The following is an 18381-nucleotide window of genomic DNA, read 5'->3' as shown; positions in this document are numbered from 1 at the left end:
TCGAAACCTTTTCAAAGGGTTTCCAGCAACATCGTAGTGGTGGTTTATGTTGAATGTTACAATCACGTCATTGAAACTGAATGCGTAGGTAACCAATGTAATATGGTTTATTGTACATTTAGACTCAATAGTTTACAACAAAGCTAAATCGTCTTGTCATTATCATGTTTGTTTTGTTTGTTTTTTTTTGAAATTATCAGAGTTGTACACAAAAAAATCCCTTTCTGTCACATAGTGGAGTGCCATCACACTTTTTTTTTCCATACCAAGGGAAACATAGGCCTACTTACAGCCTGCACAATTGTGTGTGGGACGACGCGCATTCATCTGATGTTGTGTCTTTGTCTATATATGTGGATAAATTTACACCTTCACAGACAGGCGTATCAACACCCCAGATTATCGCAGAAAAACCACTCAGAAACTCGTCGCCATCTTCTCGATACATACTTAGGGTACAGGATAGCACAATCAGAACACCATGCACTCTTCCTCACAAACCGGTATCGTTTTCACATTTTGAACAGTGCAGAAGATGGGACAGAGATTTGAAAGAAAACGATAAATTCGCAGCTTCCGCGCGGACACTGCATCCCGTAGTTAACATTGCCAGCCTCTTCTTGGTCACTTAGATGGCTGAAATTCGACAGTTAACTTGAATTACACTTCACGGTTCTACACGACCAGAGACAAGGCGAAGTGGGCAAATATAACATCACCGTAAAATGACATAACGTGGATCACCTCGAGCAAAGCAGGTTCTTAAGCAGAACAACCCGATGATCAACAGAAACGGCAGATATATGTATGTAAGACCGAATTGCACGCATGTGGTAACAACAACAATTTACAACAAGAAAAAGAAACGCGATTAACATAAATCATGGCAAATGATATCCTTAAAGCACGTGGAAGGGGGCAAGGGAGGTGATAACGACTGGACAAATCTAATAAAAATATATATGCATGGAGTATCGAAGCGCAAAAACATGAATCATGATACAGTCTATGAAAATACAAGCGAAATTATAAACGAATAACGGTTAGAAATTATGTTTTATCCAGGATCCCAAAGCGGGTGGTTTTCCAGGCAAAATAAAATTTCTTTTTTGTTTGTGTAGTCCCTCATTTCCACCTTTTTTTTTTTTTTTTTTTTTTTTTTTTTTTTTTTTTCGTTTTTTTTTTTTTCTTCTTTTTTTTTTTTTTCACGGTGCTGCCGTGAAAAGAGAACAATTTGAGCAATTCACAAAAAACGCAATGGCTTCCGCAGCTGTGCCGTCGAAGCAATGCTAAGTCGAAATACTCGATACATGTGCAGTTTATTCCTTTAGCTAATAACGTGTGTGTATAAGTGTGAAAATTAAATTTTTGTAACAAATACATCGATTTAAAAATGAAAGTTAGAACAACTAGACGAGTAGGTCAAAACGGTTCAATCAAGGGGTAACAAGATCATATGCAATGCGAAAATTTGTATGTATATAGACATGCAGGGAAGTTTATAGAACGAACCTTTACATTGTACGTTCTTATTTGTTTACGCTCTTGTGTTTTTACATCGTTATTTTTCTTTTTCTTTTTGACAATTTTTTAAACTGTTGATTTTATTAGTTTTCATGAGGAAGGGAGGGGTGGATGAAAGTAGTCCAGTTTGGCAGAATCAGGCAGAAAACTCAATCGATCACGTATTCATTAGAGTACAAGAAGCTTTTCTGGAACCAAATTTTTCTCTTTTTGACCGATGAGTCAAACACGAAAGCACGGTAAGAGTCGTAAATTATAATGCGCAAGAGGGCAACTCAACCTGGTGGTACGTGGATGAAACCGCGATTGTGTACCTGGTGGATCATGTTTAAAACTATATACTTTCATGAGTACATAAAAAAACCGGAAATAATCAACAGCATGGATATGAATGTATGATGCGTGAAGAGAGAAATCCTCGAATAGGAAGTCGCTTCTATGTCAACCGGCTTTTTTTTCTAGCTTTTTTTTTTTTTCTTTTTTATGAATTGAAAGGGTTTTTACTGCAAAATAACGACTAGGTCGGCATATTTGTTTTCTTGTTTTGTTTTTTTTTCCTTTCGTGTTTTCTAAGTTTCTCTTTTATGTTTGTTTGTACATTATTGATAAAATGTGATTGGTGGCTCAATGAAGCCGAAAGTTGGTACTGCTGCTTTTACAGTTCCGAATGGTCGACGCCGATCCAGCTGCCGAGGTGCCGCCACCACCGAGCATCATCGTTTTGAGAGACTCCAATTCGGAGGCCAATCGAGCAATATGGGAACGAAGTTCGTCGTTATTCTCATCCGAAGACTCGTTGCCACCGACCAATACCAATCTTTCATGAACGATGCCAGAAGCCGGGTCATTCTCCTCCTCGTCTACCTCTTGATTGTTCATCACTTGTTGCTGTTGTTGTTGGCTAGCTCGGGCAGCGGTGAAGCGCCTCTGCACCGCCTGCTGATGTTGCATGTGCGGGTGCTCATTTTGATGTTGGTGGTCCACAACAGGAGAATTGGGGCTCATCCTCATTCTCTTCGACGCTGGCTGATGTTGATGATGTGCGTGGTACAAATGGCCAACAATGTTGCCGTTGTTGCTGCCGATTGCGCTGACACTGGCATTGCTGCCACTGCTGCTGCTACTAAACCGTGACGAACTGCGCGACAACGACCAATCTCCACCTGATGAGATTCCCGAATCGCGATCATCGCTCGACTCGGTCGAACGCCGTCCGCTACTGTTTAGGTGATGCTGGTGATGTGGATGCTGCAGTTGTTGATGTTGTTGGGCGTTCTGGTGCGATTGCTGTTGTGGCTGTTGTTGATGATGGTGGTGGCTGAGGTGGTTGGCATGGTGATGCAGGCCATGGTGATGAACTTGGCTGTGATGGTCACTCATACTGTTGTTGTTCATTTCAGCAGAAACGCTGTCAACTGCCGAGTCGACTGCCGAAGGACTGTCTTCGATCCCTTCCGGCTCGTGTTTGATCTCGTTGAGTGTCAGCAGAACAGCGGCAGCCGAAGCGGTGGCGGCCGCTACGTCCCTTTCACCCAGGTGGGTTTTGTGGCGTAGTTTGAGCGGCAGTACACGGCCGGCTGCCACGGCCGGATCAATCGGAGAATGGCTTCCGTCGTCACCGCTACTTGAGCCCGGGTGGCTGCTAGAACTGCTCGAACTGCTGCTGCTTGACGATGAACACAGGTCGAAGAAAGCCGCAACTGGTGCTACGTTGCCATTCGAACCAACCCTATCCGCTCCTGGAAGAGGGTGCTGGTGAGCTCCTTCCACTGATGACCCTCCCATCTCCAGCTGGTGATTGGGAGAAATGACGGGCACAGGAGTCAGTGCTGGAAGAGGCGGCAGAGACCTCTCTAGTACTCTTTGTTGAGTTTTAATTGGCTGAGAATGCTGTGCATGTTGATGCTGCTGCTGATGCTGATACGCGTGATTGCCGCCCGTTCCAGCCAACTCTCCGGCAGGTTGATAGCGAAAGCCGTGCTGGTGATGCTGCTGATGGTGATGGCCGCTGGCGTACGAATGCTGCTGCTGCATAGATGCCGAACCCGAACCCTGTCCTGGTCCTACCGCTACCGGACTAGGAGACCTGTGTGCCCGGTTCATCGACATCAGAACGGACTGCCTCTGTTGCTGATGTTGATTCGGCTGGTGATGTGGCTGGTGCGAATGCATTTGTGACTGCTGTGACATGGGCGGTGAGAGGCTGCGATTGCTGGGCGACGGCGAGACCGATCCGCCACCGCGACCGGAACCCAAAGACGGACTCATGCCGGACAGGAGGCGAGAACGAGGGCGTGGTAGACTAAGGACCTGATCAGGAGACGGCAAAGTGGCCAGAACTTGGTCAATCGAAACGAGAGCATCTGGGTTGATTCCGTATTTGTCGCGAACGGCCGATAGCTGGGCGCGAAGGATGTGATTATCCTTGGTCAATTCCAGGACGCGACTCTCCAGTACCATGTCGTTGAGACGACGCTTCTCGCGTGAACGTTTAGCCGCCTCGTTGTTGCGCCTCCGCCGATCCCAGTAGCTGTCGTCTTTTTTATTATCCGGAATGAACTCGCGCTGTTTCCTCTGCTGGTTGCTGTTGCTGTTGTTGTTGTTGTTGTTGTTTGGCGAGTTATGTTGCTGCTGCTCATTGTTGTGCTGCAAGTGATTCATGAGACCTACTGGGACGAGACCGGACAAGTCCATACCGACCGACAAATTGGCGGAATTAAATCCGGTGACGGCGGCGGCAACGGCGGCCGCGGCTTGAAGAGCCACCGCTCTTTCCTCCATGGCGGCGTTGAGATGCGAAACGCTATTGGCGTGCTGCTGGGAGTTTGCAGACGAACCGTTGCGTGGCGGCTCGCCAGACATCGGAATGGAAGCCGGGTGCTGTTGAATTACCATAGCGCGTTCCTCGTGAGCGTCTTGATGGTGTGATGGCGTCTGCTGCAAATAGCGCCCGTTGCGCTGTGCGTGCTGGTGCTGGATCTGCTGAGAATGCTGATGTGAATGACTCTCAGTCACCATATTGCGGCTCTGTTGATTAAAAAAATAAATAAATAAATAATGATAATAAATTTAAACTGTCAGTAAAAAAAAGGGGGAACAATCGTAGTCGGACGTAAAATCCCATCAAAACTAAAAGTGTAAGCATCAACTTCTGTTGCCTTTCGTGTGGTTTCATTTCATGACTGTAAGGGTGTTCGCGCGGCGGAATCATTTGTCACTGAAACACGAAGCAAAAAGTAGGCCAGTCGCACACGTTAGAAATACTGTGCTGTTAAACGGTTCTGTCGCATCCCGAAGTAAGACGGAAAATAGACCACGAACTAATTTTAACCCAGATCGACCTAACCGAAAAACTTTCCTTCGCTAAGGAAGAATTTGTTGTACGTGTGTAATTGCGCAACAACAGGACGCGTTTACATAATATGAGAAACCGGATTTGGTGTACTATGACCTATTCGCTTTGGTATTTCCGAATGGCAGTAGTATGGAACGTATGTGTGACGTCTGCAACTCGTAGCCGGAAGCGCCCCCCCCACCTTCTTTTGCTTGGAATGAAAATTCTTCAAACTCCCTTGCCTCAACCCTCTTCTTCCTAAAAGAAGAAAAAAAAGTGGATATTGGTTGCAATTCTGTTGCACATTTATACCTTGGGTGAAAATGAATGATGAGAGCGTTTGACGTCATCGACTCTTACAGTTTTGAAACTCGTTATTAAACCCGTTGTTACGACAGGGCATTTTATCACCAACGACGTTACGCAAGGCAGCGGTCGATGCAAATGAAACAAAAATCCGGACACGACAAAGAAGCGAACTGTTTACGTGGACAGCCTAACATATCCAGAGTCCAACAAATGCCTAATGTCGAATGTTTGGATCCCTTAGTTGTTGCTTAAGAGAGTCGCGATGCTTGACATAGTGGCCAGTGGTTACATGCGTGAACTGCAACTAGACTGTTGCCGGTCATGCCACCAACTCTTAAGGACAATGCAAAAAAAAAGAGGCCAAAATAGGAAAGTGGCAATGTGTGTAACTAAATGAACTGAAAAGTATGGAACTCAGTGGGAACAAGCAAATGACTGAAATACCTACCTAATGCAGGTGTTGCAAAAAGGTGGAAATAAAAACTGGTAATGGGTACGGGGAGGGTGGGGGGAGAGAAAATGAAGGAAAGAAGGGAATGATCGTGCATGAGCTGAAAATAGCTAAGCGCCAAACGACTAGCATAAAGGAGATTGCGTCATCGGATAGTGACGGGAGCGTGACCGTGAGGCAGGCGAAATGCTGCACAGGATTTAAATTGCCTTCATATTGCTAGCAATGATAGGAGGCCAAAATGAGAAAGAGCAAAGAGAAAGAGAAAGAGAAGAGAGGAATAACTACTAACAAGGAACAGATAAGGGTACAGAGACACACAGAAGATTGGGGGGGAAGCGTTCACTCTTACGAAATCATCCAAAGGCTAATTGAATTATAAGAACACGTTTAAATCTTTCTTTAGGCAGGAGGGGAACGCCATCTATGATTTAATGGCGTACAAAAACAGGATTGAATCGTCGACTTCGGTACGAGAGGGAGACGGCGAGGCCACGAAGTTAGGCAACGGTGACGTCATCTTCTGCTACTGCAACTCGGTCTCGGTCGTCGGTCCTGCCTTCCTTTCTTTGATATCGCCGAGAGGAAAGCCATCTATTGGGCAAATTTGTTTCCTTATTTTTGGTCCTTGTCCTTCTATTTTTCTTCCCGCATGCACGTCACGGCCGTGTAGAAGAATAGACAAACAGCGGACACAGACAGCATTTGGTTTCCGAAGACGATTACCCTCTATCTTATCGATCTGCTTATGCCTAATTGTAAATCTATAGATGTCACCAACTGCATCACGTCATAACAACGGACTTAACCTAATCAGCTTGAGTAATGGCACTCTCCTTTATCCTTTTACTTCTCACGAGCAATATCTCAATCCCAATTGATCCGAAATTAGTACTCTCAAATGCTTTTACGTAATCGACCAATCCTTGTGATCACTACTTTTCTCGTGCATACTATCTGTCTCGATCCAACAGACATATCTGTCTTTTCCTTCGGTAACAAATGCTTCCCATTCCATAATTTCGTTCCCCCCGTTGTATCGTATTCCGTAACCTGCGTAGACCGTCCGTAGAGACCTATTGCCTATCAATCCGGAAACAAGTTCTGTGCGACCAGTTAACATGGTGCACGTGTATTACAGTAGGTGCGCATGAATTGGTAGGGTCCACCAGCGTTCGGAAGCCACCGGCAGAGATTTCTTTCCCCGTACCGTAGTCCGATTTTCTGTCTAATCCGTGCAGTCGTTCAACTTCTCAAACCAGTTCACCTATCGCTAGGTACTACTCTACTATGCTCATCTCCCGCAGTCACTTCCTTTTGATCGACTGATCGAGAAATAGGTTGAATTGAAATAGACGGGAAGATAAAAATAAAAATGGCGTGCGTGATGCGCGGACGTGAGTACCAAATGGTCGGTCTACTAAAAGTATACGTGTATATTTGTAGCCTGCTTGCATAAATGCATAGCTTATAAAGAGAGTGACAAGAGCGACGGGAAGACAAGAATGAGAATCAATAATGCACCGAACGGAAGATGGGATGCACACACGTGCCGCCGCGTGTGCGTATTTTCTTTGTCTGTTTGGACGTGTGCCACTGTGTCATCCCCCATAAAATAGATGAACTAGAAGATGCCAACAGGCTAGAAAAGCATCGGCCACAACACTGGGGCGGACGATCGGGAAAGAGAAGTAACGAAAGGAGAGCAAGAGTCAGAGAAGAGAGAGAGAGAGAGAGAGAGAGAGAGAAGAGAGAGAGAGAGAGAGAGAGAGAGGGGGAGGGCGGAGGGAGGGAGTTAGGGAGGAAGAGCAATGGAAAGCAAGAGGCCATTAATAACCGAAACCCGGCCAGACGAGTCCTCCACGTGTAGATATCCGAACGGGCGATCGTGCAAGCCTGCAAGGTCTTGCTTGGTACTTGGTAGTAGCCTTGAGTTTTATTTTCTATCCTTTCTCCTTCTCCGCCCCCTTCTTCTTCCCTTCGCCTTCTTCACCTCTTCCTCCTTTGCCTCCGCCTTCTCACGAGGGCATTGGTACAGCATACTAGTTTAACATTTGTGCAATCCGCTCTTCACTACAGCTCTTTCTTCCCTGTACCGTGCATTCCGCGCACAAGGTACACACTCCCCATTTAGCTATACCCCATAGTTACTATACGTCGGACAGATTGGCAGGTTCGTTTCGTTTTGCTACCCCCTCAGCTACCCTATTCGCTTGCTATAGACCAAAGTCACAAAGCCACTTGCATAATTCCATACACGTAATACATTCCGTACGAGTACACGGCGACAATGTAGACAATACACAACATTGCTTTGGCTGTATCTTACTTTTTCTTTTCTCGGGTACGCATGTCGCACAACCACAAAAAAATCGAAACACCTAAAAACTTTACGTCTGAAACGGAGTTTCCGCTAATCCAGAAGTCATAATTATCGATGCTTGCATTCATAAATATACAGGCGAAGGCTTACAAATTGGCCGAATGAAAAAGAGATCGACAAGTTTCAATAAGCCGAGAATGCAAAATTCGCCATAAATTTGCTAGATCCATTTGTGGTGAAGCATGTGTTGCAGGAATTGGTAGCACACAGAGCGAAACATCAGAAAAAGGCATAGGATACGACCATCGCCTACAGTCATGAGAATCATGCGCGTCGGATACAATAGAAGCCAACGGTAATTTTCAATATCTTTTCCCATTAGAACATTGAACAAAAACTCTCAATACAGCGACCGTACGCGTAACGGTGACGAATTATTGCCGAATGGTTGACTTGATTCGGTTTTCTTTTTCTCTTTTCTCTCTTTCAAAAATCAAGGAAAAAAACGTTGAAAAAAAAGAAGAAAAAAAAATAGCGTGTACTGTCAGCTTAAAAATCTTTTAAACAAATAGCTTCAAGTACACAAGTGAATGGGAAAAAAAAACATTTGTAGAGCCGTCGCAGCTATATATACATACTTAGTCCTTCATATAGAAAACACAGACGTAACACCGATAATTACAGCGTACGGCCCGTAATGATAACGCGTAATCTATGCGCGCAGGCCTATATTTGACTGGGAATACGTAACACATCGGAAGGAAGGCTCATTTCGGCGGATAAGGGAAACGCCTAGTCAGACAGATAACGCCAGCATCAGGTGACGTGTTTCTAGATGTTCTGATTACGTAATTCTCGGTCAGTATAGCTTATCGGGGAAAACCTCCTTCCATTCTTCTTAGGTTCACCTGCAGCGGGAGGCCACATAGCCTTTCTTTCCTCATCTTCTTTTTTGTCAACTATGTTATCCCTACATGGTTCGCCCGCCCAACCATCTGTCACTCCCTGAACTATCATCGACTTACCTGTCTCTCCCCCCCCCCTTCCTCAACGCGTATTGCCTTTTTGCGTTCTATAAAAGGAATGGCACAATTGACTAGAAAAAGAGAGCGATGATGAAACAATGAAAAAAAAAAAAGAAAGAAAGAAAATAGGAATACCACATGATGCCGCATTATTTGTGGTTAGTATGTAAAGCCAAAGCTGAGAAACGGGTTCATCCAGTTCGTCGTTAAATCAAGCATCGCCACCGCACTCACCGAATGGTCGTTGAACGCACCTAGTAGCCTCTTACTCTATTCGTGGAAATGTGTACAACGACGCTATAGTCAATTCGCTCATTTGGCTCTTTTAAGTAAATGACACTGGACAAAATAGGATCGCCGGCATTGCTGCTAAAGAACAAACGGAACGGTAGGCCAGTGTCTTGCATGCAGATTCACATGATAGTAGGCTACTATCAAAAGGGAAAGAATACAAAAAGGAAACCTTCACTTCCGTAGCAGTGCCAACAACAATAAGAAACCGTCATAAAACAGCCAGTATACATATACGTCCAAACGGTTAGACGAATGTTTAGACTACTGGCATCAGTCAAATATATACGCTTCAACGGCCAATTACTGCTGACCGTGTCGACGCATGTCCTTGCCCGGGACTATAGGCTGTACGTTGGTATACTAAACGACGCACATGCCCTTTCGCGTACATCATCAAGCACCGAAATAAATAACAAAACAAAGTTGAAATAGTAGTTGTAACTTTTGTTTGTCATTGTATGTGAGGTAATTGATTCGCTCTGATTTATCCGACCGAGCAGTTCGTCGAAATACAAATTTCAGAAGAAAAAAAAAAGGAAAAATTCAAGAAACCAACAAGAAAACCGGATAGGCTACAAAACAAGAAAGATTATAACGGACTTGGGGAAATTCGCTGTTCCACTTCGTTTTTAACTTAATTCTGCATTTTGCGGCGTTTACAGTTTGCTTACAATTATTTTGTCTGTCCCTGTTCTCTTGATTTTGTTCTTCTCTTGTTGTGTAACACGAAATAAATCAAAGGCTAGCCCATTGGCTTGTCGCTGACGTCATGGGCGCAGTTTTGTTTTACTGTTTTTTTTTTGTTACATGCTTTCATTTGTATTACGCAAAACATTCTGACACTGATACATTTCGAACTCCATGTTGGTTTTTCCAAAAAGATTTGGAAAACCTCATAAGGAATGAAACATGGATATTTTGCTTTCATGAACGAACGCACTCTGATCTTTTCTTTTTTTTTTTTTTTCAAATCACTGTGTAAAATGCTCTGTGGGAGTCTCTCCGTAGATAAATTTAGTTTCAATACCCAATCAACTATGCAGTTTTCATCAAACGTAGTACAAAATGCTGAAGTGTGCTCAGTTCCCAGTAATATTTATTGGCTCTAGGCCGATGAAAGTATCTTTACATACAGTGTTTTTTTTTCTACGGCCTGCTGTTCATCATTTAATCGCGTGAGGGGGGGGGGGATTTAAAGTTATGACGTGTACGGACCTAAATCGTACAGTTCATCTGAAACAAGGTTTTGTTAGAAAATTGCGATTTATATATATTAACAGGGAGCTTCCTGCTGAATATATGTAATAAACAGGTTGCTCGATGCGCCCGTGCGTCGCCGTGGCCGTATTAGACGCCACCACCGTCAGCAGCTACTCTCTCTCTCTCTCTCTCTCTCTCTCTCTCTCTTTCTCCCTCTCTTTGGCAGAGTTTTGTGTCTCGCCTCCCTCCCTCTCCCTATCTCTTATTCCCAGCCTCCCTTTTATTTACATGGTAGACGTGATCCAGTGCAAACGGACGAGACCGGGAAAATGGAATGAGAGAGAGGAGAGAGAGGGAGGATAGAGACAGTATAGAGAAAGGGAGACGAAAACGAACGAAAGAAAAAGAAAGAATGAAAGAAGGGCCGTCCGTTCCCGGAGCTGGTCTCCCACCACCCTCAAAGCGAGCGGTCCCACCCCGCGCCCACTCCACGTGTAACCTACTATCACGCAATATACGACGCAAACACACACACACAAACTCCGTTCCCGAGAAGGAAGGGAAAGGAGGGCTACGACCTGCTCCAACCGTATAGACAAACACACACGATTCCACACGCGCGCTCCGTTCTCGGCTCCCGGCTTTCGGCTCACGGGCTCTAGCTTTGGCTCTCATCGTCAGTGAAGGCCACGCCAACTCAACAACCACTATAACCGATAGCAGCGCCAAGGTCCAAACTCGTGCCGTCATTGCCGCCCGATGACTCTTGCCGTCCCGCACTCGATTCTTGCATCATTCTCTCTGTCTCCCATCTCGTCTTCCTTCGGTCGTTCATTCCGTTTTTGTTTTTTGTTTGTTTGTTTTTGTTTGCTTCTTTTTTTCTGACATTTTTTTTCCGGTTTCGTATCATTACGTATTTTTAAGCTTTGAATCTTCGCGATTATTTCCTATACGCTATTCGCTGCGTAAGCGGATTCGCCTTTTTTTGCTATTTTTTCCCAATCCGTTTGTTGTTTTGGACCATTACCCGGCTATTATCGTTTCGCCTTCAGCGAATCGGAGGGAACAAAAACAAAAAAAAAAAAAATGAAGACGACCTCAGTTCTAAAATGAAATCAGGATTACTAGAGGACTAGAGTTCCGCCTCAACAGCGTATTCGTTAAGAGTTGGTTTTGCTTTAATTCTTGAATAATTCTCTTTTACCCTCTATAATAATTTTGTTATTTGGCGTGGCGTTCCATAAACGCGAGGGAAATAGAAAAAGAAAGAGGGCGAGAGAGAGACAGACGGGCGTTTTTTTTTTGTTTAAGTTTTGAAGGACGATGTAAGAATAAGTTGCCTGGTGTTGCAGTTCTCGTATTCAGCACACGAGGCAAAGTCACATTGCAAGCCAAAACCCCCTCCCATTGGGTATACGTTGTGATTACCTCATTGGCGGACGACAGTATAAAGAGGAGACAATCATTCCGAATCGCACTTTGTCATCGTTGTTTTGTTTTGTTTTTAAAAATTAATGTATACATTTATATTTTCTGATAGTATTCACTTGTTACTTATCCTGATGGTTTCGATGTTTTATTCCAATCCCATTTCTTGTCAGTAAAATTCTAAGCGTTGTTGTCACACGTTGCTTAACACGTACAGCTCACAGATCGTGTATAAAGTACTCCTTTTGTTTCTACGTCTAACTCCACTGTTCCTGATTTGCCATGGAAGCCAGTTTCCTTCAGTAGTTAGGAAAATGCATGTAACATATTTGGACTGTATTACACGCAAAGGATATGATGGCTACATACATATTACGTAAGCGCACGACGTGTACAGTGGCCTTTACTTGGGTTATGCTGTTTCCCTGCCTAACCCTGGCTGTATTGAATTTGAGCAGTATTTCGTGGTCGGTATACTATCGCTCTCTCTCTCTTTCTTTATCTCCCTTTTTTTCTTGTACCATTCTGGCATTCTCCTTCTGTCCCTCTCTGAGAAAAGCCAGAACAGAGCACAACAACCCTTTTAGGGAAAGGACTAAACGAGGGTGTATTGTATTAGTTGGCTTGGAATTTTGGAAACTTGTTACCAGTACCTTGTGAACTATAACTTGACGAGGCTAGTTTTTTTGTTTTTTTGTTTTTTTTTGGTTTGGTTTATTTATTTATTTTTTTTATATATATTTTTTTTGTTGTTGCTCTCTTTTAATATTGTTTAGTTTGTTAGTTTCTCTCTTTCCTAATTCCAATTTCTCGGTCGTATCACGTAGCAATCCACCCTTCAAACTAAGACTCCATAATGAAAGCCAAACCAGTGAAACTAGATAATCGAAATTGCAAGCAAGTTTTAACTACAAGAAATTGATATCATAACCTGCTGGCTGCATAGCGTACACTTGTGCTATTTTCGAAGCAACCATGCAATTCTACAGTTGTACCCTTTGATTGTCTTTACTTTTATTCCCGCTTGCAACCTTTTATTTCTAGTCTATCTTTGATTTTTAATTTGTTTAAAACTTTTAATTGTCATCATCAAATCAATTTTGACGCCAAAATGTATCTCTCTATCGGAATTGGATACGATTTAGTCTACAATGTTTGGAAACAAGATCAATAACGAAATTTGATGTCTTTCTATAGTGGACATCACAATTGTATGTGTTTATGGTGAAGTCAAGAAGCCGAAGATTAAAAGCTTAAATACCATCGAAAATCAAATCAAAGATGATGAAGATGCTGAAAGGAAAAAAAAAAGAAAACCAAAAAAAGAAGAAGAAAAAACAAAAAAAAAATACATAGAAGTTGGAAGAAAAAAGGCAGGCAGGCAGGCAAGCAAGCAGTCACCCTTCATTCGACCTCTGCACGTGTCGCCCGCTCTCTCGTCTTTTTTACTCATCGACCGGCGGGGGCACTCGGCACCGTGGAATTCTTTTTTTTTTTTCTACTTGTTTTTTTTTTTTTTTTTTTTTTCCTGTTTTCTTTTTCTTCTTCTTCTTCTCGTCCTTTTCGCCTCTTTTCTCTCCCTCTCGCATTATTCGCTCTCCGCCTACCCTCTTATTCCTTGTCAGTCGGTTCCCGCTCATTCCCGCTCGCATACACACAAGCACGCACAACACATACACACGTACACACACACACACACAGCAAAGGCAAGCGTGACGCAATATCTGTGATAATAACTGGCGACGTGACGCCACGAGTTGCTCAATTTCAAAATCCAGCACAAGAGCTACGGGTACTCTGGCGGGGCATTGTGGGGCGGATAGAAAGCAAAAAAAAAAAATGGGCTCGATCTGACCGTTGTCTTCCTCTCATTTCGCCTCTTTGATTGCTGATTTCTTCATTCGCCTTCACGGTTCACCTTCGCACATACTCTCTGAAACGCTCACTCTTGCCAAGATTGACATTGCCTATTATGCTGCAACATGATGACGAAACATATTCTAATCAAACGAGTGGCTATAGATAACTATGAGTTACTATTCGCGTCTTACCGCCAGCATTCACGTAACACTGAACCCACAAGCGTAAATTGCACTTCGCTTCTGCTAATATAGCAGTGAAGGCGGATTTCTACGGGGAAAAGGATAACACGGGAAAATATAGGCTGACAAATGAGGACAATCATCATATAGAGATCGGTAAAAAAAAAAAGACAGGCTGGATGGAGCTGAACCAAATGCCATATGTAGCAACTTAGTTAGGCCGACAGTCATGTCCTATATTTAGTTGCAAGCAAAGTTGTCCGCTTTAAACAGGCCTATCGCTGGCAGCTGATAGAACAAGCTCTATGTTGTCCTTATTGCCTCAGTTTTTACCCGCCTAGACCGCAACATCCCTCTGTGCATACTGTCATCAGCACAGGCGTTAAAACAAAACCAAACAAAAAAAACTAAAGAAAACAAATCGAGGTGAAGTGCCGCCTTTTATATTTAAGTACAGCTATCCTATAGCATCGTACGGCAGTCACATTTTTCATTCATTAGCCTAGAAGGGTATCAAAGCGTACGACAGTGATGTCGAGTGATATGTCCCCACATATTGTAGCAGATGCTATATTCCATCCAAAATAGACTGAGTTCAATCTTACATCTACATTGTTTGTCAAGGTGCGTTATATTTTGAACCTACCTTATTCCCTTCGTAAGTGTTACGTTGTGGCCAAACTGCGAAAACACCAGCTTGAAGCCACAACGGTGGGGGCGAATTTAAAAAAAGAAAAGCCCTTGTCTTCTTTAGGCTGGCTCGAAGCACATTGAATGTAAAACAGTCAGCCTTGTGTGACGAGATAAATGTTTACAAGTTAAGTCCGAGGTAGAATGACATGCCGATTAAGACGGTCAGGGCGTGATGCGATGCACGAGCGTCGATGTAAAGACGCAAAAAGGACAAAATAATGATAAATGCAGACTTGAAAACCCAAGGCCTGGGACACCTTCGTTCTGTCAAAGTTTCGGTAGTACTGTGATGGTCTGCAAAAGAGTTGCATATACGGCAAGCTCTGCAGCAGCTCTGTAGCTACAGTATATGTATAATGTTCCGGTACGCGCGGGTGGCCGACTCGCTAGACCTCTGACGTAACACTGAGGGAACTGAATAACCGATGCGTCAACCGTTCCGTCCGAGAGAGGCGGTCCTTCCTTGCGCACCCTTGCTCCGTTCTTCCCCACAGTATACACCCTCTTATTCTCGTTCTATAAGAAAAATGATTCGCCTTGCCTACCGTCACCATTCGAATCCAACTCACTAATTAACGAAAATGTACCTAGCACAACAACCATCCCCTATCGTAGTGGTCATTCATTTTCTGACTGTAGTAAATGATGATTTATATGTGTATTTATTATTTTTGTTTTGTTTTGTCAATGTCTATTTTCTGCTGTTCTTTATTTCATCTCACAAAACCATTGTACACAGCACGTCGGTAGATCTTACGTAACGTTTTCTTTGTTTCTAAAGGCCATGGTGGGTGGGGTGGGTGAGGGGTGGTTGTATTGGAGAGTTAGAAGATCTAGCTTTACTGTGTACAAAATAAAAAGGAGAACAAGCAAAATATACATGGCTTGAGAAAGGAGAGACGAGATGAAAAAGGAGGAGGAAAGGGGGATGAAAAGCGGGTGGATATTGGAGGAGGAGGGACAGAGGCGGGTGTTGGAAGGAGGAGGAGTCACTCGGGTTCGTGGACTCCTAGACATTGTACAAATGCACACAATTTTGCCTAAGATGTATATGCCATGCAGTCAAGAAATCAGCAAACTCTTTGTGAAAATGAAAAACACACAGTCACACACACCAAATAGGGAAAAGGCAAAAAAGTAACAATAACAATTTTACGTAAAAATGCCTTCGAGTTATAATTGTACTCTAAAGTTTTCCCATAACACATTCCCTTCGATGAGGTTTGCGAGGCCTGACATTTTTACTCGAATGCTTTTCACTCTTCTGATGGCGATTCACCTACACTGAAATTTGCATTTATATAATGTTTTGCAGCATTCCGCATCTTTTTTTTTGGTCAAATGCTTTATGTGCATTTATACTAAAAATAGTTTTGAACTTGTCCTATCAGGGATTTACCTCCTTCGTTTCACTTACAATAATATACAGCGCTTTCGCAACCCCTCTTCCCTCGTTAATCTTTCTCCCTCCCTGCAATTCTATAGTTTTCCATACACGGGGCAAATAATCGAACATGTAAGACTTACCGTGATGAGCGGATGAAATGCGTCCAGCGTGGAGCCGTGCTTTTCTGCGATGAGCAGACGTCAAGTGCAGCTTTCCCCGCAAAAATTTGACACGAAATGGCCCGTTCACAAATCAGTTTGATGGACGGCAGTTCCGGCAATAGTAGGTAACAATTAACGTGAAATAAGACACCATCGTCAGTCAAATAAATCAACACTATTTGTTCGCTTTCGTTTCTCTATACTTTTTGTTTTGTTTTGTTTTGTTTTTCCGTTCTTCTTCTTAAGTCGAGTGAGCCGCTGAAGGTGCGTTAAAAGGCTAGCAAATGGCCAACTGGGACGATAAAGAAAAAGTACCCTATAAAACAAAGATGGTTCAAGCTTCGACTTGAAATAACTTGAACTGGCACATGCAAGCAACATAAGTTTTTGATTGGCGAAAGGAACAACTGGCGGCGTCGAAGAAAACAAGGTACGCTCGTCTCAGAGGTCGACGGCGCAATAAGACCATTCGAACAGCGACAGTCCCGTGCCTATATCAGACACACACGCACGCGTACACATACAGTATACACACGCTTACTCTGCTTAGACCCAAACACTCACGCTGCACACACACACACACACACACACACACACACACATGATATTTGTATAAGCGTGAGTTCCCCGCTCTCTTTGCCTCTCTCCCAACACTCCCCGTATGATTCCACGTCCATTTACACACCACCCCGCGCCGAACACCCTTTCAGTTTGTCCTCCAACTTGTACTGTAGTATTCTTATTTCGCTTACGCCTATTTTGTCCGCTTCTCTATATTCTGTACTCCAGCATACGGGACGTATAGGAAAACTTTTCCTCCCGCCTATCCACGTTTCACGCTTCTACTTCCCGTTGTCGCCAGCAGCAAACCGCGTCGATGGCGATTGATATTGTACATTAGCTATTAGGTGGAATTAATGTCAGAACGAAACGTTTACTCCATGCGATATGTTAAAGCTCATTCCCTCTCAAGCATCTATCCAACTGGTATCTGCATTGATGTGCGCAGCTTCCATTTACGTTCATATGCCTCTTTTGTAATACAATGCATTTAGTTTAATGTTATAACGCAATAGCAGATTTGCATGTATCGTGATTATTATTTTTTTTTTTCACAAAAAGGGAAAAAGAATATGGTGACCATGAATTCGTACTTCCATCATCTGTATTAGGTTCGATCATCCTTTCAGGTTACGTAAGCCAGGTTTGCATTGGTCTTCTCCCTGGCGCATTACATTTAAAACTCGGATAGTTTGCTGTAGAGACAGGTGACAGCTCCCCACATACTTTTATTGAAAATGTAGCCTTGCAAATAGAAAGAGCAAATAACCATGAAGCCTACACGTGTCATTTGAGAAAACCATATAACCTTGTACCTAGGCCTACCATGTTTTTTTTTTTTGTTTATTTTTTGTTTATTTTTTGTTTTTTGTATTTGCTTAAATTGTAGTTAACGATAATTTGCAGCTAGGCCTAAGGAGGAATAGAATCTTTCTCTGAGAAAATTGAGCAGATAAAGTTTAATGCCTATACATTGTGAATTAGTGGAATATAAGCCAACCAGTTGATAACCGAATGTTTGCGAGATTCATTTTTCTTTTGGCTACAAACGAAAATATGGATTTTAAACGGATCGTGAGAAGGAAAGTGTTGTTTTAAAGAGGAAAGATGTCAAGCAACTCGGCCAGTTATTTTTGCTGCTGAGCCGAATCATAAAGAAACGTTCTCGCAAAATGAAACACAATACAGAAAATGTCGATATTTATAAACACTCTGCAATATTTCTGCAGAAGCGGAAATAAAACTCCTTATTAGAATGATGTGCACGCTTTATACAAAGATCGTAGCTACACATGCATTGCTTCAACAAACAATACATTCAGGGTTAATAAACTTGTTATAGGGAAGGCCACTCACAGTTGTAGGCCTATGTATTAAAATGGCTTTTAAATAATAATATTGCCATAAACAAATGTTCGATGCAGATTCGATAGGAATTATCTGGATATTAACACCAGGATTGACCTGTTCTGCAACTGTAACTCAACTTGGTCTCCGCGAGACGGTCTCGAAGGGTCGAGACCGTCACCCGTACATCCCAGTGGGACTATCCCGGCCCTCTGATTGGCTCTCTCCCTCTCCTCACCCTATAGCCCCTCAACCCCTTCTGCTTGTGGTGTGTGGCCTGTGGGGCTGTGGCGTGTGTGGAG

At 43.3% G+C, this 18381-nt stretch overlaps 1 protein-coding gene across 3 annotated transcripts; it reads right to left on the bottom strand.

Annotated features, from left to right (window-relative positions):
* Positions 1–89: 89 nt before the first annotated feature.
* On the bottom strand, positions 90–16650 carry LOC123467371 (box A-binding factor-like). 3 transcript variants are annotated; one of them, XM_045167319.1, is made up of 3 exons: positions 16151–16650; positions 14577–15907; positions 90–4551 (listed from the first exon to the last, which is right to left on the bottom strand). In XM_045167319.1, exon 3 carries the CDS (start codon positions 4540–4542, stop codon positions 2149–2151), a length of 2394 nt encoding a protein of 797 aa, XP_045023254.1. In that variant the 5' UTR covers positions 4543–4551; positions 14577–15907; positions 16151–16650; the 3' UTR covers positions 90–2148. The 3 variants fall into 3 exon arrangements, with proteins under 3 accessions (XP_045023254.1, XP_045023253.1, XP_045023252.1); XM_045167318.1 differs by lacking the exon at positions 14577–15907; XM_045167317.1 differs by lacking the exons at positions 14577–15907; positions 16151–16650 and adding an exon at positions 9102–9399.
* Positions 16651–18381: the final 1731 nt, after the last annotated feature.

This window comes from Daphnia magna, unplaced genomic scaffold (genome assembly GCF_020631705.1).
Source record: "Daphnia magna isolate NIES unplaced genomic scaffold, ASM2063170v1.1 Dm_contigs179, whole genome shotgun sequence".
Taxonomy (NCBI): Eukaryota; Metazoa; Arthropoda; class Branchiopoda; order Diplostraca; family Daphniidae; genus Daphnia; species Daphnia magna.
Note: the sequence above shows the minus strand (reverse complement) of the source record. Positions and strands in the feature narration are given on the sequence as shown.